The sequence below is a fragment of the Apostichopus japonicus genome, chromosome 23 (genome assembly GCF_037975245.1).
Source record: "Apostichopus japonicus isolate 1M-3 chromosome 23, ASM3797524v1, whole genome shotgun sequence".
Lineage (NCBI taxonomy): Eukaryota > Metazoa > Echinodermata > Holothuroidea > Aspidochirotida > Stichopodidae > Apostichopus > Apostichopus japonicus.
The window spans coordinates 10,792,879-10,816,485 of record NC_092583.1 but is presented as its reverse complement, the minus strand read 5'-3'; the positions used below and the strand labels follow the sequence as shown (position 1 = coordinate 10,816,485).

At 36.2% G+C, this 23,607-nt stretch overlaps 1 protein-coding gene across 3 annotated transcripts in view; it reads left to right on the top strand.

Annotated features, from left to right (window-relative positions):
- LOC139964485 (uncharacterized) overlaps positions 1-23,607 on the top strand; it is a 49,837-nt gene that overhangs the window by 22,609 nt on the left and 3,621 nt on the right. For 2 of the 3 annotated variants that reach the window (XM_071966072.1, XM_071966074.1), the window contains 8 exons: positions 5,162-5,281; positions 10,666-10,874; positions 11,638-11,714; positions 12,343-12,398; positions 13,228-13,347; positions 14,496-14,704; positions 18,631-18,707; positions 19,626-19,696. In XM_071966072.1, the coding sequence (XP_071822173.1) occupies positions 5,162-5,281; positions 10,666-10,874; positions 11,638-11,714; positions 12,343-12,398; positions 13,228-13,347; positions 14,496-14,704; positions 18,631-18,707; positions 19,626-19,696 (939 nt within the window). The remainder of the gene's footprint in view (positions 1-5,161; positions 5,282-10,665; positions 10,875-11,637; positions 11,715-12,342; positions 12,399-13,227; positions 13,348-14,495; positions 14,705-18,630; positions 18,708-19,625; positions 19,697-23,607) is intronic. The other variant, XM_071966073.1, reaches the window with a different exon arrangement.

Below are 23,607 nucleotides of genomic sequence, written 5' to 3'. Positions count from 1 at the left end.
ATTCAGACACAGTTAATTTATTGGTGTACAAATATTAAAACCTGTTATAACGGCTATTATAAAACTTGGTTTAAGGAAATGAAAAAATAGCAGATATTTCCGAAACCGAACACTACACACATAGGCGTAGGAGGCGCGGCGGCAGTGGCGGAGCTAGGGGTATTGGTCAGGAATGGCGAGAATGGTCTGAAGGTGCGCTTTCGACACTATCTAAGCGGAGCGCCACCACTGGTTGGCGCGTAGCGTACAGAAAATTTTTGAGTAAAGATACTCCCTAGATCGCAGGAAATGACCCTTTCCGGGCCTGGCTAATTTGCAGATAAACGAAGAATAGGGTGTCATCGCCAAATTACACCAACAAAATGTGACAAATGTCAATAAGTTGATGAGAACGCAATAAAAAAGTCAATAATCTAGAATAATTAAAAAGTGGTATGCTGAAAAAGGCGCCAGCAGTCCATTTGAGCGCGGCGGGGGTGCAGGCCCTAATTCGCCATTACTAATGTAAAAGAGAGTTTTGACATAATTGGACCTCCATGCTTTTTATACATCTACATGAGACATGTCGTTGTTTACATTAGCATCCCGCCGTATACTGCGCAATTTTAACGGACCGTACGGTACATGATGGCATGCGATGTAATAACCGATGCTTGCTTATATGATATTGACATGAACACGTTGAACGCACGCGACTGAGGGCGCGAAAAGTTTTGGTTATTTTTTCAGTCAAGTCGGACAGTTTTGAGGCTTTTCATCCTGGAACGCCATTTTCATGCTCACTGATATGATGTGATATCTGCTGTTTGCGTTACAAATTCGAACAGGCGCGTAACGAGGAATTTGCCAAGGGGGGGGGGGGCGAAGCCTGTAGGCAAATTATCTAAGCGTAGCGCCACCATAGGTTGGCGCGAAGCGTACAAGAAAATTTTGGCCGAAAATGCCTCCCAGATCGCTGGAAATGGCACTACCCAGGACCATTTGTTAGCGCGAAGCGTACAAGCAAATTTTGGCCGAAAATGTATCCCAGATCGCTGGAAATGACACTTCCCAGGCCTTGTAAGTTGCCTCTAAGCACTTTCTATTTTGAAATTACTTAGCGCTATCACTTAAAAAATGCTGAATGGGGGGGGGGCGGGCGGTCGCCCCCATCCCAAAATGCGTCATGTTCCCCGACGACACGGTCGAGTTCGAGACCAGCCACAGTTGGTTTCATAGCACAATTCTACACACGCGTTATGATAGACCATATATAGTATATATATATAGATCATTAGTGAGAGAGGAAAATGGAAACGTCAAAAAATGGAGTTGTCGGTGTAAGGGGTAAGGTGAGTCACACTTTTACGAAATCATTGATCCGTCACTGGCTACCCTTCAGCGCTGTAATGATGTCACTGTTCCTCTTTCTCTTCCCGGTGTCTTCGCGTTTTGCTTTTACTCCCTCTTTTTCTCCTTTTTCTCTCTTTCTTCTTTTTCTTTTCCCTTCCTTCCTCTCCTTCTCCTCTTTTTTCCCCTCTTTTTTCCTTTTTTCTTCTCTTTTTTTCTCTTCTCTTTCTCTTACCCGGGGGGCGCGCGCCCCCAACGCCCCCCCCTGGATACGCACCTGTTATAAACTGTAAAGAGATTTCGACCAATCAGAGGATACAGTGAGCTGCGACCAATAAGGTCGACTATAAACACCCACCGTCGTGATTGCCTATGCCAAGCACGGGAATACAGCTTAACGACAAAGTTTGGTAATCAGTTCGCACTTTGGATAAACATCTCTCGTTGCCTCCGCGGAGCTAAGCAGATGTAGCCGTTAGGGAATGAAACAGATATAACAATGGAAACTCGTAGCTTCCCGCTACAATATGATGTTGGATACCAGTCGAGGCGCCAGAGTGGAGAGGGGGACATGGACCGTTTTCTCAAATCAAGTCCTCCCCTCCTCAAGTTGGCTGCGGTAAAGCAATACTGAGGCATTTTCCGTTACGTCCCTGTTTCTCCTTCTGTTGGTAACATCAGGCTAACACTTTTCTAAACCGGGGTGATCTTGGAATCATTAGAAATTAGAATATAACGAATGTATCTGTGGAAGGTAAGAAGGTAAAACGTGTGGGAAACTCCCTGTCTTGGAACTAACCAAAGGGGCGGGGAAGGTAATAGGAAGGGGATGGTACAAAACAAGACTTTAAACCGGACAGCAGATATCGAAAGTGTAAGGTTTCATAGACATGTAATTCTCAACTGGTTCTTTACACAATATAAAACACTGTACATGTTACACATAGCCGTGCTGGGGGCGGGCACCATCCATGACTGTAGCTACCCAACAATCGCGCAGCGCAGGTCTCGGGCACTGCACAGGTCTCGGGCACTGCACAGGTGTCGGGCACTGCACAGGTGTCGGGCACTGCACAGGTCTCGGGCACTGCACAGGTCTCGGGCACTGCACAGGTCTCGGGCACTGCACAGGTCTCGGGCACTGCACAGGTCTCGGGCACTGCACAGGTCTCGGGCTTTCCGCAGGTGTCGGGCAGCGCAGGCTATTAAGACATAGACATCTCTTTTGACTTAATTAAAAATGCTGATGGTGCTTTTGTCATACGCTGTGCGAGCTATCATACAGTCTCTCGTAACGCACATAATCGAAACAAAATGCACAAAAACGGATCCCGGAAATATTCTCCTAGAAACTTGCTTCCGTACATACACTGTGTGGACGCCTTGACCAATCAGAGACTAAACCTAGATGTTTGTTACAATAGCTACACTAATACAAGGAATATCTGCAATCGCTTGAGATGAGATACAGTGTAACCCAATATATAAGTGTAATTTCTCTTCCTGTCATTTATTTGTTATCCAAACCTGCAACTTAGGCGAACAAGAGCAATCTAAAAGTGTTTCAAATTCTGATTGGCATTTACTTTTAGCCAAGAACAATGCACAGTACTAATTATAAACTAATTTGCTCTTTTTCTAGTTTTGTTGCTCAGACTTTAAGTCGATTTCGTCAACATCCATTGGCAAAAGGTGGAAGCACGACCAAAGTTATATGACACTAAAGTTTAGTCACAAATTTGAATTTATTAAAAATATTCATAAATTAAGATTTGGTACATGTGGCATTGTTGCAAATCTTAGTATTTGAACCGAAATGTTTGCTTAGCCCAATAATCCCTTCCAATCCCATACGTTAGCACTGTGTGATCATCTTCTCATTAGCCCTTCCAAATATATAACGATATCTCGCTAAATTAGTTAGCTTTGATTCAGTATAATTGAAACTTCAATATCAAAATGTTATTGTCTTCAGTTATAAAAAAAAATAACATCCCCACCTGCATCATAATATATAACATGCACCTGTGTATATCTACCAACATATACCATTATGAATTGTTAGTTGTTGTTATATGGTTGATATACATAGGGCTGTAGCCATTAGGAGGGTGGGAACAAATATTTCCTCCACCAAAGTGTCTTTCATAACACACGCACAGCAAAGTCGTATTCAAATTTGTTGTTAACATTATGAGAAAAAAATGACATCAAATTTGTGCATCTAAGCCATCTATCCTAATAATCATTTTCTGACAGGAAGAGGGGACACCTCTTCCGTCGGACTCCCACAAAACGATTATTAACATAATTAATTGTCCCTTTTCCCGTCCTCTCTCCCTCTACAGCTCAAAAACTTCAATACGTAACATAGTGTATAGAGCCTATATGTGATGTCAATAAGAGTCATATAAATGCAATCAGTAATTAAAATTAAGTTCCGTGACTGGTGGTAGCACCAGTTTGAATAGCACCCCCTAAACGTAAGTTTTCTCAGAGGAAAGGTATATATTTCCCTTCCCTTAGACTGCTAACCAGTCGGATATCACAACCCCCCCCCCCCCCCTCAATTTGCTTAAAATCGAATCCGTACCATAGAGCAGAGTCTACAAGGTGTTATAAACATTCAAAAGTCAAAGCGTAAATTAAAGTTAATATCCTTGAATCATACAATATTGTCGGGATGGGGCATCATCAGTTCCACCTCACAGCTTTAACCTACCGTTCATATCATGTGAAATTGTGATGCTCAAGCATAGGCGTACGAGGCGGGGGGCAGGGGGCAGACTGCCCCCCCCCCAAATTTCCAGAGGACAAGAAATTCGGGCAAAAGTCCTGAAAAATTCGGGCAGCCTAAGAGGAGAAAAAAATATATATAAATATGCAGAAGGGCTTGCCCGAATCTTGTTCATGTTTTTGCCCGAAAGTTCCGTGGAGAGCGTTCTGTGTTTTGTGACATTAATATAAATATAGGCCTAATGATTTTCTTTATTTAGCATCATGATGCCCGAATATTTCCGTGTAACACCACCGTAAGCGCAGCTCATCTGGGCTACCACGCTTTTTGCACTATCGCCCAAAATTATTAACAGGGAACGCCGCTCACAATCGTGGTGACATGCATGCATGGAGATTAGCAGTCTCTGAAGTGAAAAAAACGCAGTAAACATTTTTTTTCTAACTAGTCAAGTGTATACCTGGACATCCCCGACATGAGTGTATAAAAGAAACATTTTCTTTTTCCTGGATGGTGGTGGGGGGGGGGGGGAGGGCCTACAAGCCTAAAAGTACAGGTTTATCATATTCTTTGTTATTTTTCATACTTTTTTTGTGAGACAAATTGCAGTCTCACTCGGCACAGCGACATTTTCCCGCCTACAATGAATATTTTTCTGGAGGTAGCCGAGTACTGTGTTAAAATAATAAATACCGTAACTTAATAGGAGCTTAAAAAATATACTGTCCTATTTTTCCCCTTCAAAGTGATTTTACCATTTTTTCTTCTTCTAATTTACCAAATTTTTGGGGAAGTGTAAATTTCTAAACGTGCGATTATAAAATAAAGAATGTTTAGATGCAACTTGCAAGGCCTCAGAAGTGCCATTTCCGGCAATCTGAGAGGCATATTTTGCCAAAAAAATTATTGTACGCTACGCGCCAACTGATGGTGGCGCTCCGCTTAGATAGTGTCCCGGGAACTTTCGGGCACAAAAGTTCCCCCCCCCCCAAACCGAAATGGTCCCGTACGCCTATGTGCTCAAGGGAACAATTAGTTTTATAATTTGAAATCCGTTCTATATTCATTTGAAGACGATTCTATTTTCATTTCCAGACTAAGGGTCAAACTAGCTTACGACAACTGTGTTCGAGTAATGTGTCTCTAAAGAGAACTGACAGTAAACAATTCCAGATGTCTACGAAATTGCTCCTTGAAATTGCATCAAGTCACAACGTAAGTCACTTATCATTCAACACAGCCATATATATCGCTACTTCAAGTTTATTAGATTCTTGCGACTTATTTAGATTATTTATCAATTAAACTTTTTGTCACGTTAAGTGAAAACATTTATATAGGCAACAGTAACCATTATAATAACGGTATATTGGAGTAGCACGTGTCTATTATAAGCAACGGATATTATACTACATCTAATGCTACAAATTTGACTGAGATGATGAAATGTTATTTATTAACCAAGTGTCAGTGTCTGAGTAAGTAGTGATTAACACAAACGTGACACTATCTCCCGTTATACGCAGCCGAGAGTATCACTGTTTTTAATAGCTAACCCCTCCCCCACCCCACCCCCCCCCCCAAGAACACACAAAGAACATAAACCTCGATAACACAGGGTGACGTCCAGTGGCGTAGCCAGGATTTTTTTCAGTTGGGGAGCACTGGGGGGGCTTGAAAATTTTCTGGGGGGCTTGACCATTTTCTTGTTACTATCTAAGAGGAGCGCCACCATTAGTTGGCGCGCAGCGTACCGAAAAGTTTTAGCTAAAAAGGCCTCCTAGATCGTTGGAAATGACACTTCCCAGGCCTTCTTAGCTGCTCTAAAGTTTTCTCAACATCCTTTATTTTGAGATCCCATGTTTTGATATGATACATCAAATAGTTTAGTGAAATCGAAAAAAAACTGGTTAGTTACTTTGAAATATCATGACATATCTTTTTTGAGTTTGACACCGGCATTGACATTTTTCGACAAATCTGCAAATTGCGCGTGGAACATAAAAAAAGATTGACTGGGCTTTCAGCCAAGTAACATACTGAAATGACCGAAATCTATGTCAAACTGACATCAAAGATTGCGTCTGAAATATTATTAGGGTGATAGACTGATTGGCGGGCAGTGGCGGAGCTAGGGGTATTGGTCAGGGGGCGAGAATGGCCTGTATGGACGCTTTCGACACTATCTAAGCGGAGCGCCACCACAGGTTGGCGCGGAGCGTAGAGAATTTTTTTGAGTAAAGATATTCCCTAGATCGCCGGAAATGACTCTTTCCGGGCCTTGCTAATTACACGAAGAATAAATATGTGCCATCGCCATATGTGACAAGTCGGAAGTTTATATGGGTGTTGAAAGTACATGCGCTTCATCACAATCCCTGTGGTATCTTCGTGAGTACTCATGTTTTCGAAAAAATAGATTGAAAACCCCGTACAGTTTTTGCAAAGAGTTTCGTACAACAGAATTAAGTGCCGATAAATTAAATACCGCCATACGTTAAAGCATTTTGTCAGTAAACTACACCAACAAAATGTGACAAATGTCGATAGGTAGATGAGAGTGCAATAAAAAAAGTCAATAATCGCGAATAAGTAAAACGTGCTACAAAGCTGAAAAGGGCGCCAGCAGTCCATTTCAGTCCGTCAGGGGGGGGGGGGACATCCGCTCCCTGACTGTTTGGACGCTCCGCCACTGTTGGCCGGTAGTTCTCAGCGATAGTGTTGTCTCCTCTCTTGAAAATTTGGTTTTTTAGCGGTTTTAAGAGCATCAGGGTTCGCCCAGAAGTGAAAACCCGATTGTAAATGTAACAGGGTATCGAGGCAATGACGCGAGCAATGATTTGATAAACATGTGTATGATGTCAGCATTTTTTACCTTTAACATCTTCTTTGGCATTCAAGTACCTGGAAACCACGTTTCTATAAAGGTATAGAATTGCTCACAGCTTGTTTGATCACTGGTTACAAGATACCGATTGGCTATTTGTATTAGTATTTATTTATATGTTAGGGATTATGGATATTTTAAAAAAGAGTGACAAAGGCAAAGTTTACCCGAACAGTCGAACACACAGATTCAGTAGTAAACATTATGTGTGTTGTAGTCTTGTAGAGCAGGAATTATATTATTCGACGGTCTTTAACATGCGTTTTCAGTACAGTGCGACTACTGTAGACTTTTCGGCCTATGCGCTATGTCACGTCAGGTTTTTCAGCAACTATAGCCTACTGCCGGTCCGCGGTCGAAGGGTCGTTCATGAGTGGTCATAATGGAGATTTGAGACCATTGAGACCAATGATATATTTTTCGCACATGTCATTTTTTTTTTGACACCCAAAATCCCAGTGGGGGCGACTGGGGGCGACAAGCTGTCGCCCCCACGCCCCCACGTATCTACGCCACTGGTGACGTCATTATTTGCCTAAAAAGCCATTACTATCAGCCAATGTGATTATACTGTCAAGAATGTACGGTAGACTATGAACCAAACACGATAGGAGCCCGTTCATTTATCTCCAAACGTTTCAAAAGTATAAAGTTCCTTAGAAAAAGAGTTGGAAACAGAGAGGAACGGGGAATACAAATATTTTCTGCTGTTAGTGTTCTTTCAAGTTATGACGATTATATTTATATGTTAAGAATTGCACGCTTATCGTTCCTACATCTCTCTTTTCTAAACGCCCTTATCTCCGTAACATGTGATTAGGAAGTGCGCCGCCAATTCTACACAAACGTCGGTATAGGCCAGTGTTTGAATTTGAATATCTAAGATAGGGCGATTTTTCCTTTTTCTGTTTTGGGACTAATTTTGGAAATTAATGTCATCCGTCTAACTAATATTGGCTTAATTTAACACACAAAACAAGTTTCACAGAAAATTTTGGAAATTTGGTACAGTAGAAGGAATGCTTGAAGAAGAATAGCAAAAGCCTAAACAATTTAAAACATTTGGAGGCTTCCTTACACCAATACACTCAAACAACAACAAAACACCTATTCCCAAATTCAAACAAAACCGCACAGGTAGCGTTGATCATATACGCAGGTAGACGTACACTCTCTGTGGAGATTCAGTTCGCTGCCTCCTCACACGTACACGGTGTACTGAGTAACTGCTAAGGAAATTACAACGCGTATGGTTTGCTGCTGTTATTATATTGAATAACGGTAATTGTTTACAATTATAGGCCTAGGCATGGTTGATATATTTTGTTTCATTTTGTAAGAATGATCGTTGGATGAATTTGAAAGGTAGGCTTATTACTTCTTTTTGTAATCATGTAGGTCTGAAATGTCCTTGTTTTACTAGCCTTGGCCTACATTCGTTCTTCTTGAGATTTGAACCAGAAGAAGTCAAAACATTCTTGGAAACATCAGCAGAGTAGAAATTACATGAAACAGTCAGATGAAGAAGAAAAAAACAATTAGATCTACAAAATGAGCTTCATTAAGCGTACAAGAAAAAAAAAGTATTTTTAAACGCTGTACTCAAACATAGACATCCGGTCAGCCGTTGGTATACCTCTTATAATGTTTTCAAGTTAGCCAACGTCTGGCCTACGTAGCCAAATAAAATAATAGCTTGTGTCAAGCTCATCAAATCAATAAAGCTATTTTCAGCTAGTTTAAATTTCTACTCGTTTAATAACTAGCACCGATAGTGGTAATCGTTATGGACGATGTAATACTTAGGACTATTTGTAAACTTGGTAGGCCTACTAGCCTAGCGTTAGTTGTTTCAAATCTGTAGGCCTAGGCTAGGTACAACAAATAACGTTAGTATTTTAGCGAAGACAAGAAACTGTTTCAAGTTTGTTATCTAAAACTTTTCACACGCTTACTTCTTAACCACTTCACATGATACCGGACAGTGCCAATATTTATGAGTCCGGGTTACAGTTTAATGTCAAGTTTTTCCGACTACCGGCCTACTGCACAAGTACTGGTTTGTCGGTCAGCTGGCGATTGGAAAATATATACGACACGAAATAAATATAGGCCTATATAATCTTTGTGTCGTTACAATGTGGAGTGTCGTTACAAATGTGTCGTTACAAATAAATATAGGCCTATATAATCTTTGTGTCGTTACAAATGTGGAGTGTTAGCTCAGTGGTTAACGCCGGTGCCTTTCAATCCTAAGGTCCCTGGTTCGAGTCACTCCCAGATTAATTTATGTCGTCCAGTTACAGAGTTGTTGACAATTAACAATTCATAATCATGGACGTTAAATATGAATGTAAGAGATTGGCTTCGGTCAGCTTGCGGCTTTGATAAGCCAATTGAGGCTTCTTCGCGAGTTCCTGCTTGCAGGAGGATCTAATATACATACATACATACATACATACATACATACATACATACATACATACATACATACATACATACATACATACATACATACATACATACATACATACATACATACATACATACATACATACATACATACATACATACATACATACATACATACATACATACATACATACATACATACATACATACATACATACATACATACATACATACATACATACATACATACATACATACATACATACATACATACATACATACATACATACATACATACATACATACATACATACATACATACATACATACATACATACATACATACATACATACATACATACATACATACATACATACATACATACATACATACATACATACATACATACATACATACATACATACATACATACATACATACATACATACATACATACATACATACATACATACATACATACATACATACATACATACATACATACATACATACATACATACATACATACATACATACATACATACATACATACATACATACATACATACATACATACATACATACATACATACATACATACATACATACATACATACATACATACATACATACATACATACATACATACATACATACATACATACATACATACATACATACATACATACATACATACATACATACATACATACATACATACAATGATTAGAAACCATTTCATCTTGATTACTATGAAATTGATTGCAAATCGGATATATGCGTTAAACACACGTACATCGGGATGCGCTCTATCTCCCGAGAAGGAAGGTCATTTGTAGTGGATCACTCACGGGAGGAACATTGTCAAGTCTCCTCTAGGAATGTATAAATGCACTGACGGATAAAAAAAATAGTTAAATTATGACAACCACAGAAATATTAAATGTATGGGCAAAATATTATATTACGGACAAATGATAATTATATTTTATTGCATTGTTACCTGAATTGCTGAATTAGTTTTAATAAAATCATCAATATAATCCATTTGCTTGACTGCTAAGTTTGGCAAGTTTGAACAAGTGACTGCGTTTTTTGTTTTTTAATTTATACTTTAAATGAAATAAAACTCCTAAAGTTTATGTAAAACTTAAATGAAGAAATTAATGATTAATTTCTAGTTTTATTAATAATTTTGTTTTCTATTCCATATACGTGAAATACTCGTCAGGCGTATTTCTCCAGCAATAGATGAACTATAAGATAAGTTAACTGTGATCTTTCTTTCCTATTCTTCAGATTCCAATATCTGGTCTATACCTAACATGGTCCTTCAGTGGATTTGACGGAGAAGATATCAGACTTGAGTCCGGTCTTAGTTTATCGAGCATATCATCATTAGAGAAGATATCCATCAATGACGGAAGAAAGAATCAAGAATTTACAGAGGAAGAAGTGATCGGATTGATAAACTATGGAATAAAGTCACCAAGATTCAAGACACTAAGGTAAGGGGAAAACATCGTGACAGGCCTTGGCTGATAATATGTGGGTAATAGGGGAGGAGGGGTAGTCAGAGGGTGTGTGTATGGGGTATAAAGGAGGGTATTAGGTAATGATATTGTGCAGTGATGAGACGTGCGGTTTTAAATGTTGCAATATTTGGAAGTATTTTTAAGCTGGTGAATATATTGATGTTTTATTCCATTACTGAAAGTCTATTTACAACACCTTGTAAGGCTTTTCCATACATTATGATGAAACAAGGTGATTCGGTGGGTGGGGGATGCTTTGCAGTTTAGTTTGAACAACAAATAACATAAGAACTTATAAACGAAATAAAACTACAATAAACAAATAAAGATAAAGTACTACTTAAAAACAAACGAAAGATGGGAAGAATTTCAAGTACATAGAATACAAAAACTTAAATTGTTTATTTTCAAATACTTTTATTTGTTATAAAATGAAGAATATTTGCAAGACTTATGCAACTTTTATTAATAAATATAAATAGTTAAAATAAAAACATTCATCAAATGTTAATGGGAGGGCGTAAGGCGTAAGGAGGGGTGGTTGATGGGTTGTTTGACCATCATAACTAGTGGCTGATACTTAAAACTTTTTAATCTCTTTTATAAGCTCTTTTACCAAAATGAAGGAAAAGGCATATTCATTGACCTCCATGTTATTTATTACAATGATGACATCAGATATTCATTTATTTATAAATATTTCATATTTACTTTCCCTGCTTTTTTACCTTTGAAGACTTCATAACTGTAAACTGCCGTCATCGATCAAGCCAGACATAATACCAGAAGAATCAAGATTAAGGAATATTAAAGGTACGATTTTTACATAAGAATTAAAAAAAATATTGATCAAGTGGATTACTTGTATTTTAACGTTTCACAGATTTGTGACAAGAGAGGGAAGTGTGGTGGAGGGGTGGGGGCTGAGGGGGAGGGGGCTAGTAGTATAATGAGAAATTTGTTGGTAAGAATGAATCTAAAATGGGGATCCGGAAGAAAATCTTGCTTACAACAAACAGACTAGTCTTGTGTGTGTGTGTGGGGGGGGGGGGGGGGTTGTAGTTCCTCCTTATAGTGTTCCCCGAGTTGATTTAAGCCAGTTTACTATCAAGTCTCTATATATTAAAATAATATCTAAGAGATTTTAGTGTTTTGAATTACTTAATATATAAGGACTGTGATGTAAGCCAGAAGTATTAGGTAACAAAGAGAATACAATTATTGGTTGGATTACTAGTGACTGTTAATTTCTAGTACTTAATTACTAATCAATGGTTCAGTTTACTGATATTAGACCCCTCTAGTACAGGTACATTACCTCTGACTTTTAACATTTTTAGTATGTGAAACAAATTAATATTTCATCTTATGTATTGTGTAAAATATGTTATTTATTTCTATAATAATTTATTGACTTTATTTATTTCATCTATTTTTACAGTCATATCATGCAGTGAAGCCAGATATCTTGATCTGATATCTGGTAAATGGAGGAAGGTTTGTAATATTTGGTCTTTGTAAGTAAATTATAATCATTAATATTTGTCGTTGCTTTCACATTTCCTTGTGGTAGTGTTATTATTAGTAACATGCATAACAGTGGAGGGTTACAGAGGTTGATACATTTTCAAAACATCATCATAGAAAGCCAGCATCCTTGAGAGTTATAAACATATTTTCTCCCGGTATGGAATATTCTGGTGACAGACGATATGATTCTTACAGGAAAGAAAACAATATTCCACATTCCTAGTTCTCAATATCTTGCTCTTAACTCTATAGATACATTTGATTAATTTCATGATTTCAGGAAAATGTATCTCGGTCGAAGTCATGTAAAGTCATCATGTCGCGTGTTCTTTATAATCCTCTTTTTTGTTGCTGTTTTTTTTTCTTTAATCAGATTAAATTAGAATAATCACCAAACTGTTTTTGTACTTCGAATTAAAGAGATTCTTCAAAATGCATTTTATTAGTAAATATGTCTTTTTTTTACCTCCGTGGGAAATGTTTGTACATTATTTTCTTCAACATAATTAAGATTATGAGTTCACATAATCTTACCTTTCTAGATGCATTTATTCATGTTAACATATTTAAAAAATATTCTACCCATTAAACCTAGTTTGAAAGCTTCACTGTGCAAGAAGTAAACATACATAGTCAAACAGAAGACTTCAACAAATGTTAAGCTTTGTTTTAAGTAGCTGCTGAATTAACCAATCTATTAATTTACGCTATTAACATTAATTGTCTCCTTAACGCCTCAATTTTACATTAATATTATTCTATTAAATAATTACTATTTATTTATTGATTTTAATAGCCCGATGACATCGACTCTATAACAGTGGTGTGTTCAGGTGGTTTGGCCATCCACAGAGCCACCAGTGAATATGTACAGAGGTCAGTCATAGAGTTTCTGGTAGAAGCATCCAATCATGACGTAAGTAAAACATAAGGGATATATTGAGTAAATACTTCAATTAATTCAATTTTAAATCATATAAAATCGTCGAATGTCCTAATAAAAGATTGTACCGCTTTAGTGATTAAATATTAAATTATTTAAAATAGTACAAGGAAATTCAGGTTCAAATTGATATATATTTGTAAGCTCAAGATTAGACAGAATCGTAAATACAAACAATAAATATAAATACAGAATTAACCACTCGATATCATGTGTAGGATAATTAATAAATACATTATCATTGTTAAATTCTTTTTCAAGGTTTCAATCCAGCAATAGTTCCTAACTTATCTTAACTTAAAACAAACTGATACCTAAATATAATATTTTGGAATTAAAAGTTCACTGAAAAACCAACCCCACCTTAACCTGATCTTCCCATCACAAATTACCAAAATGAAATAATACATATTAGTTCCGGCTCATACCACCCCTCTCATCACCCTTCAAACACAAATTACTTTAAATATTTATCAGCGGTCTGCATGCTCCCCCACCCTAAAGCACCCTCCTTACCCTTACCACACCCATCCCTAAACAGTACGACACCTATCAGTCGATTTCTCTCACAACCCTTGCACACGTTTGACAATAACAACATAACTTTCACGAAGGTAAACCATATCTACGCCCTCTCCCACACTAAGACACCCTTTTAATACCTCGACCAAATATCACTTAACCTTAACACACCGATCCTTTACCATAACACACCTCTCCCTACACCCCTGACATCCCTTGTACCGTCCATACCTCACCCCTCTTACACAACTGTAATTCAGTCGACATAAATAACAATTACTGATCTCTTTAATAAACCTAACCCTCTTGTTTACCCTTTAAAATCTTGCAATAAAACAAATATAAAGCGAAGGTTAAACAAACTTTACAGATAAAATCATCCAATTTTAACAATTTCAAACCACTAATAATTAAATAATTAACAACACTATAGCAATATAATGATTAAAATAAACAACTATTATTTGATTAATATGAAATGAAAACAACTTTAAAGTTTAATATTCCTAAATTAATTATAATGTTATTATTTTCTAAGTAATTTATTCTGTAAAAAAACATGATGATATTAATTCTATTTATTATTTTCCTTTCTTCAGATTCCCATATTCCAAGTTAATCTAGTCGGGACCTTTAGTAAGATTGATGAAGATGGGAACATTATCCTCTTCTCTGGTCTCTCTCTACCAATCATAACATCAATAGAGAGGATGCAAATACAGACAGGGAAAGGGAGAGAAATGAATAAACATGAAGTTAATGGGATATTAAACTATGTACAACACTCTCAAAGATTCAAGAAATTGAGGTAAGTATAATTAACAAATATGTAAATAATATAAGTATATATTAATGATGTAAAAAAGAAAGGAATTATCAATATGGTTATATTTAATAATTACTGTAGGTTTATTGATAGGTCTAGATAATTGTAGAAGTAAAACAAAACAATTGAAGAAGAAATTGAATGAAAGAAATAAACTATATGAAGGAACAGTCATCAGGTGAGGAATATGATTAATGGGAGAGTAAAATAGAGACAAAATGAGACAGAAAAAAAACTTTAATAATAGATTCATCAAAAAATGAAATGTATTGAAATTAGGAGTAAGGATTCCCTGGCTTACATGTAAGATAATGATTTATCTCATTGAAACAATAACACAAATGTAGGGTGTAATTAGACCAAGATATGAGGAATAAATATTTAAGTTATCATCTTAGGGTATGAAAAAGTCGTTTTACCAAAATCTACCTAAAATAAATAAACACAAACTTTGATGAATTAAATTAACAGAAATTATTTAAAGGAAAAGGGCAAGAACGAAAAAAAAGTCATCTTTGTTATACTAAAGCTCAATATTTTCTTCTTTATCAGGAGGAAATTTACTTTAATTAGTTTATAAATTATCTGATAATTAATGCACGTTTATTTTAAAGTATAAACAAGACAGTGATATAAATTAAACATATCGTAATTGGCCTCATCTATTAACTATACTATCCTAAGCTTTCCCTAATCGACCCTTCTCCTTCCCCCTCCCCTATACCAAACTATGCTAGACCACTTACCCTATTTCGTTAATCTGTTTATAACACCTGGAAACGAATCTTGTTAACAACCAACACCCCTTGTCCACCCACACCCACACCCACACACACCCTCCCCCCCCCCACACACACACACAACCTAACCCCCAGAACACCCACACTCAGCAAGGTCTCCTGCAATACTATTTTTGTCCGTCTCTTCGTGCATTTCTAGTCGCTAGCAAACAAAGATTTCAAATGAACAAATGTATTATTAGCTACGCAATCTCGCAAGCGGACGAAAGTACTATACGACATTTCTGTTTTACCTTTGAAGGTTTTACGTCAATTCAATGTCTCCTTTGAAGTTATAGTACAACAACACCTTTGACTTTTGGTTCCGGGGGGTCCGAAAGGCAGAACTGTTTACCCTGCGGTACCTGCCCATCAAGCTTGAAGGAAATCGGTCGTTTGGGAGGTGGTTTTGACTCAAAATTAGACAAACTCATAAAATAACACACACACCAACACGTTTCGATTCCCTCTCTCAGCCATGGACTTCCGGTTACCCCAGGGTACCCTACCATGGGTGACATAAGAGAATCAACTCAGGAAAATTAACTAATACCAAACGTTGCTATGACAACTGACATAGCTGCCTATGGCCCATCTGGCAAAGGACCTACAATATCTTATCTCCGTTTGGGAGCGATGAGATAATAATAAATAAAACAAAGATAATCTCTTATAATATATAACAGATAGGAATGAAGAAAACAATTACAACTGAAGGTCAGATTTATGAGATTAATTAGTTTATTTGTACAGAAATACGAATGAAAGGGTATAAAACTAAGGATTAATTGAAGAAAAAAGAATCTATTTACAATTGGAAATACTAAAAAAATAATGGAAACAACATAAACCCGCTCAAACGAGATATATTGAAGAGCAATGGAGACGACTCTTAAATAACATGTAATTATATCAGAAGAATAAAAATGTTATGAAAAAGATAATTAAGAAAATCTCACAAAACATAGGTGCAAATCAAAATGTTTTTCTCTATTTGAAAACTATCTCAAATATGGCTCGGGGGGGAAGGGGGTGGGGGACGGGAGTCTTAAAAAAAACATCAGTTAAGTCCCGTAGTGTCTTTATATGGGGAAAATAAGTAATTTATTCAAGAAGGAAATAAATCTTTACCAACACATAGTAACAATTAACGTCCCTCCCACCCCAACGGACTCAAGCGCCGTGTCCACAACAAAGGAAAAACAATCACTACTTCATCATTAAGACCTGTTTGAATCTCAATTCGTTAATAAATGTGTTTTCACGGCCAGACCCTCCAACTGCAAATCAATATCAAATCAATTTTCTATGATTTCGTGATTTGAAACAGCGAAGACAATCTCGATACATTTCTCATCAGTTCTATTTCATGTTTTTTGTGTCAAACGTTAGGTTTGGCAGACTCGTTCTTTTGATGTCATACATTTATATAGCCCCTGCGAAGAGACCTAATGCAGTATGCGGTCACTATATACACTGAGTTAAAAGTGTTATTGACACGTTTTTATTTGTGTGCAACTAGAAATAGATATTTACCGCTTTAAAGAAAGGCCTACTACATACGATAGTACAGTAGATAAAGTCTTAACGTAATTAATTTATGAAAAAGAAAACGTTACTTTTCGTTTCATTCGTCGAATTGAATATGCATTGGCTAATTCTAATTATATAGATAAATGATGTAAGTGTGTGTTTGTGAAGAAAAGTGTCGCGTTATATATAGCAAACTTTACGCCATCAAGTTCCAACGTTAATTTTAAATATTTAATCCAATCTGCGATTAGACTGTGAAGAAGGCCAGATGAAAATTGTTAGTTTGGACATGAAGAAAGGCGCAAACTGATTATTAAGATCAGCCGTTCGTGGATAAATGTATTCTTTTAACAGTTTTGATGTGATATTACAATACATATGTAATTAGGTATTATAGTAGGGAACTTTGATACCAATAATCGTTTGCCGAAACATTTTAACCGACGATTATGAAACACAACCAGACATAATTGAAACATTCACCCTGTTATAGGTGATCGCTGAATGTGAATATATTTGCTAAATTAGAAATTCGAAAATGGGCGTGGCTTGCCGTACTATATATCTCGATATCGCATTTAAAAAGAGATAAAACTTGCCATTCAAGACATGAAAAACCTCATATATCAAACAACTTAACTAGAATGTCAACACAGCTTTATTGTTTATAATGCAAGGTAAATATTTACTAACGAAGTCATTAATCCCGAAAACAGAAACAAATCATTAAAATATGTTTGAGTAGATGTCTAGATCTAGGGGGTCCGCCCCTGCGATCAATCTTTTCTTTAATGTTTTGTCTTAATTGATCTAGGTAATGTAAGCTTATACGGTTTCACATCGCGGACGTTGTTGGCGTTACGGTATATATTACCCAGCATTATTCAAAAGTTATCATGTCTACCCATTATATTGTGTGTGTAGAGGGTGGGGTGGGGAGGGGTGCTCTGGTAACAGCATTTGAACTGGTCCTCGGACTGAAATATGACTCGAGCCACTTTCATTTTAGTTGTGATTTGACATTTCGTAAAACAAATACATGTCACTTTGAATTGCATATAGGCCTACAATGACTGGCTTTTTGACTTCGCTTGAATTTATTTGACTGTTTTTTTTTTTAATTATATTTACAATATTAAACTAAACAACGCCAATTTGATATTAATGGTGGAAATAAATATCACATGTATGAACGCCTATTAGGTTCGTGCGAATACAACTTATCAATTTGTTATCAAGAACATTAGTTTGTGTTAGAAATGATTATGTTGTCATGACAAAGTATTAATTGTTATTGCATTTTTTTATAAAGTTCTTTTTAATATCATTTTTTATTGCAAATAATTAATCGTGACTATTTTAAGCTTCATCCGACGTCCGCTCCAGTAGATTTGAAATTCACCCTTATCATGAGTTATTTAAATGACCTATTTAAAGTTTCCATTGACTTATGGCCATTGACCTGCGTTTCATTTATTTATAATAATTATAACTACTATTTTGGCTTTTCAATATAATTTTGATTGTGTTTATAAAAGACGCTGCAAAATAATCTCACATTGTTTTAAAGATTGTCTGTCTTTTCTGTCGTTTCAGTATAAGTCAGTGTCTGCTGCCCTCATCTATTCCGATCGACCCATCTTTATCTGCTTTGAAATCTCGAGGTGTTGAAGGTGCAGTATATTTCACATTAATCAACCTTTTTAAATTGCTAATTTTTAATTACAGTGGGCTTTCTTGCTAGAAGTCTACAAAGTACACACGTAACGTATGGTATGTGACTGCACTACAAGGGAGAGAATCAACTTGATTTAAAAAATAAGAGAATTTAATATCGGATATTATGTCAGACAACTCAAATAAACAAAAAATAAATTGCAGTCAAGTTAAGGATGATCATCTAAGGATGATCATCTAAGGATGATCATCTAAGGATGATCATTCCAGTATTAGTTCAGTAAAATATCTTACTCAATATACGTAACATCCTTTATCACGTATAGAAGTAGTTCTTATAAAACACATAATTATGAAATGATGAAATTACGACAAACTTTCCTCACAGTTCGAAAATATTTTCGTAATTTCGAAAAGCTTTTGAGTTTGTGATTCTCCTGATTACAGTTTCCGAGCATACATGCAGTCCAACCAATAACAGCTTTACTTATCGCACACACATTTACGCCCATTTATATATATATATATATATATATATATATATATATATATATATATATATATATATATATATATATATATATATATATATATATCCCCGTGCAACCCATTTTTATCCCCGTGCAACCCATTTTTAAAAAGTTGCTTTCGAAATTAATTTATAGTTACTGGGGTCTGTAATTTTTCGATTTCCGAAGAACGATGTACACCACTCACTATGTATAGTAAGTAAAAAACAAATTGTATGTACCCCACTGGGGTGAAACGTATTGCTCTTCGCCCACCCACCCACCCACCCCCCTCCTTCATTCCAGTAAAACAAAGAGTTTTGTTTTTAACTTTTTTTCACACAATAATGCAATATACTCAGTATACTGTGTCATTAACACACGGCTTTGTTTTGTTGTTTTCAGTCTTCTGGAAACCTGATAATGTAAAGTGGGATGAACAATATCTGCTGAACTTTGAGACTGGTGGTTGGGAGGTAAGTACCGTGCCATTCCTGTTATCTTTCTGTATTAGCCGTGTTAAAGAGTATCAGTTGTTGCTATAGAAACACAGTAACATGATTAGTTCACGATGGCGTCCTCAAACCTTTTTTTCTCAATTTATGACAAAGTAAAGTGTACAATCACCATTCGGGCGAGAGATTCATATCATGCATTGCGAAATTAAAATTTCATAAAAACAAAATAATTTTGGACAAACCATTCTGTACAGGATTACATGGTGAATGGAGAAATATGTAGTAATTAAAACTGATATACAATGGCTTAGTCAAAATAAAGCAAAACTTCACTCTAAGCCAAAAAAAACAGGAATAGTAAAAAATTAAGTAATAATATGACGTCATCCGATGGCTGACTTTAACTGTAATATCGATAACTGTTTATGGAGTAATTTCTTGGTTATCATACATACTGACATATTGGTTAATGGATGCATGTGATGTAATGAGAAAAATAAGGATGCAGCGATTAGTGTAATTAATGGATTTAAGTGAGGTATTAAACATATAATACTAAACATGCCATGATTGGATTAATGTAATGTAGTGCATATATTACTAATCATCCCATGATTGGATAAAAATCGACGAAGTCAACAACTGATATTACTAAACATGCAACCTGTGAATTGAAGTGACACTTAAGTGATGTAGTGAGCAAATATTACTAAAAATACAAATGAGTGGATGAAATTGTTATACAGTAAGCACGTAGTACTTTAACAGGCAATGAATGGAATAAAGTGATAGAGTCATCAAATATTACTAACCAAATATACTTAGTGGATCAAAGTGATGTAGTTAACAAACATTACTAAACAATCAATGAGTGGATTAAAGTATATGTAGTCAACAAATATTACGAAAAACAATCAATGAGTGGATTAAAGGGATGTAGTTAACAAATATTACTTGACATACACTTAGTGTATCCAATTGATGTAGTCAACAAATATTACTAAAAAATCAATGAGTGGATTAAAGTGTTGAGGTCAACAAATTTACTAAACACTTAAAAGGTGGATTAAAGTGATGTAGTCAACAAATAATACTAAACACTCAAAAGGTGGATTAAAGTGATGTAGTCAACAAATATTAATTAACACACTTAGTGGATCCAATTGGTTTAGTCAACAAATATTACTAAACTATCAATGAGTGGATTAAAGTGTTGAGGTCAACAAATTTACTAAACACTTAAAAGGCGGATTAAAGTGATGTAGTCAACACATAGTACTATACAACTAGTGGGTGGATTAGAGTGATGAAGCTAACAGATATTACTAACATACTATGGGTGGATGGAAAGGATGTAGTCAACAAATAGTACTATACATGCAATGGGTGGATTAGAGTGATGTAGTCAACAAATAGTACTAACCATACACTGAGTGAATGCAAGTGATGTAGTCAACAAATAGTACTATACAACTAGTGGGTGGATTAGACTGATGTAGCTAACAGATATTACTAACATACAATGGGTGGATTGAAGGGATGTGGTCAACAAATAGTACTAAACATGCAATGCGGGTGGATTAGAGTGATGAAGTCAAACAAAATTAGCAAACATACAATGGGTGGAGTAGAGTGATGTAGTCAACACATAGTACTATACAACTAGTGGGTGGATTAGACTGATGTAGCTAACAGATATTACTAACATACAATGGGTGGATTAGAGTGATGAAGTCAACAAATAGTACTAAACATGCAATGCGGGTGGATTAGAGTGATGAAGTCAAACAAAATTAGCAAACATACAATGGGTGGATTAGAGTGATGTAGTCAACACATAGTACTATACAACTAGTGGGTGGATTAGACTGATGTAGCTAACAGATATTACTAACATACAATGGGTGGATTGAAGGGATGTGGTCAACAAATAGTACTAAACATACAATGGGTGGATTAGAGTGATGTAGTCAACACATAGTACTATACAACTAGTGGGTGGATTAGACTGATGTAGCTAACAGATATTACTAACATACAATGGGTGGATTGAAGGGATGTGGTCAACAAATAGTACTAAACATACAATGGGTGGATTAGAGTGATGTAGTCAACACATAGTACTATACAACTAGTGGGTGGATTAGAGTGATGTAGCTAACAGATATTACTAACATACAATGGGTGGATTGAAGGGATGTGGTCAACAAATAGTACTAAACATGCAATGCGGGTGGATTAGAGTGATGAAGTCAAACAAAATTAGAAAACATACAATGGGTGGAGTAGAGTGATGTAGTCAACACATAGTACTATACAACTAGTGGGTGGATTAGAGTGATGAAGCTAACAGATATTACTAACATACTATGGGTGGATGGAAAGGATGTAGTCAACAAATAGTACTATACATGCAATGGGTGGATTAGAGTGATGTAGTCAACAAATAGTACTAACCATACACTGAGTGAATGCAAGTGATGTAGTCAACAAATAGTACTATACAACTAGTGGGTGGATTAGACTGATGTAGCTAACAGATATTACTAACATACAATGGGTGGATTGAAGGGATGTGGTCAACAAATAGTACTAAACATGCAATGCGGGTGGATTAGAGTGATGAAGTCAAACAAAATTAGCAAACATACAATGGGTGGAGTAGAGTGATGTAGTCAACACATAGTACTATACAACTAGTGGGTGGATTAGACTGATGTAGCTAACAGATATTACTAACATACAATGGGTGGATTGAAGGGATGTGGTCAACAAATAGTACTAAACATGCAATGCGGGTGGATTAGAGTGATGAAGTCAAACAAAATTAGCAAACATACAATGGGTGGATTAGAGTGATGTAGTCAACACATAGTACTATACAACTAGTGGGTGGATTAGACTGATGTAGCTAACAGATATTACTAACATACAATGGGTGGATTGAAGGGATGTGGTCAACAAATAGTACTAAACATACAATGGGTGGATTAGAGTGATGTAGTCAACACATAGTACTATACAACTAGTGGGTGGATTAGACTGATGTAGCTAACAGATATTACTAACATACAATGGGTGGATTGAAGGGATGTGGTCAACAAATAGTACTAAACATACAATGGGTGGATTAGAGTGATGTAGTCAACAAATAGTACTATACAACTAGTGGGTGGATTAGAGTGATGTAGCTAACAGATATTACTAACATACAATGGGTGGATTGAAGGGATGTGGTCAACAAATAGTACTAAACATGCAATGCGGGTGGATTAGAGTGATGAAGTCAAACAAAATTAGAAAACATACAATGGGTGGAGTAGAGTGATGTAGTCAACAAATAGTACTATACAACTAGTGGGTGGATTAGACTGATGTAGCTAACAGATATTACTAATATACAATGGGTGGATTGAAGGGATGTGGTCAACAAATAGTACTAAACATGCAATGCGGGTGGATTAGAGTGATGAAGTCAAACAAAATTAGCAAACATACAATGGGTGGATTAGAGTGATGTAGTCAACAAATAGTACTATACAACTAGTGGGTGGATTAGACTGATGTAGCTAACAGATATTACTAACATACAATGGGTGGATTGAAGGGATGTGGTCAACAAATAGTACTAAACATACAATGGGTGGATTAGAGTGATGTAGTCAACACATAGTACTATACAACTAGTGGGTGGATTAGACTGATGTAGCTAACAGATATTACTAACATACAATGGGTGGATTGAAGGGATGTGGTCAACAAATAGTACTAAACATACAATGGGTGGATTAGAGTGATGTAGTCAACACATAGTACTATACAACTAGTGGGTGGATTAGACTGATGTAGCTAACAGATATTACTAACATACAATGGGTGGATTGAAGGGATGTGGTCAACAAATAGTACTAAACATACAATGGGTGGAT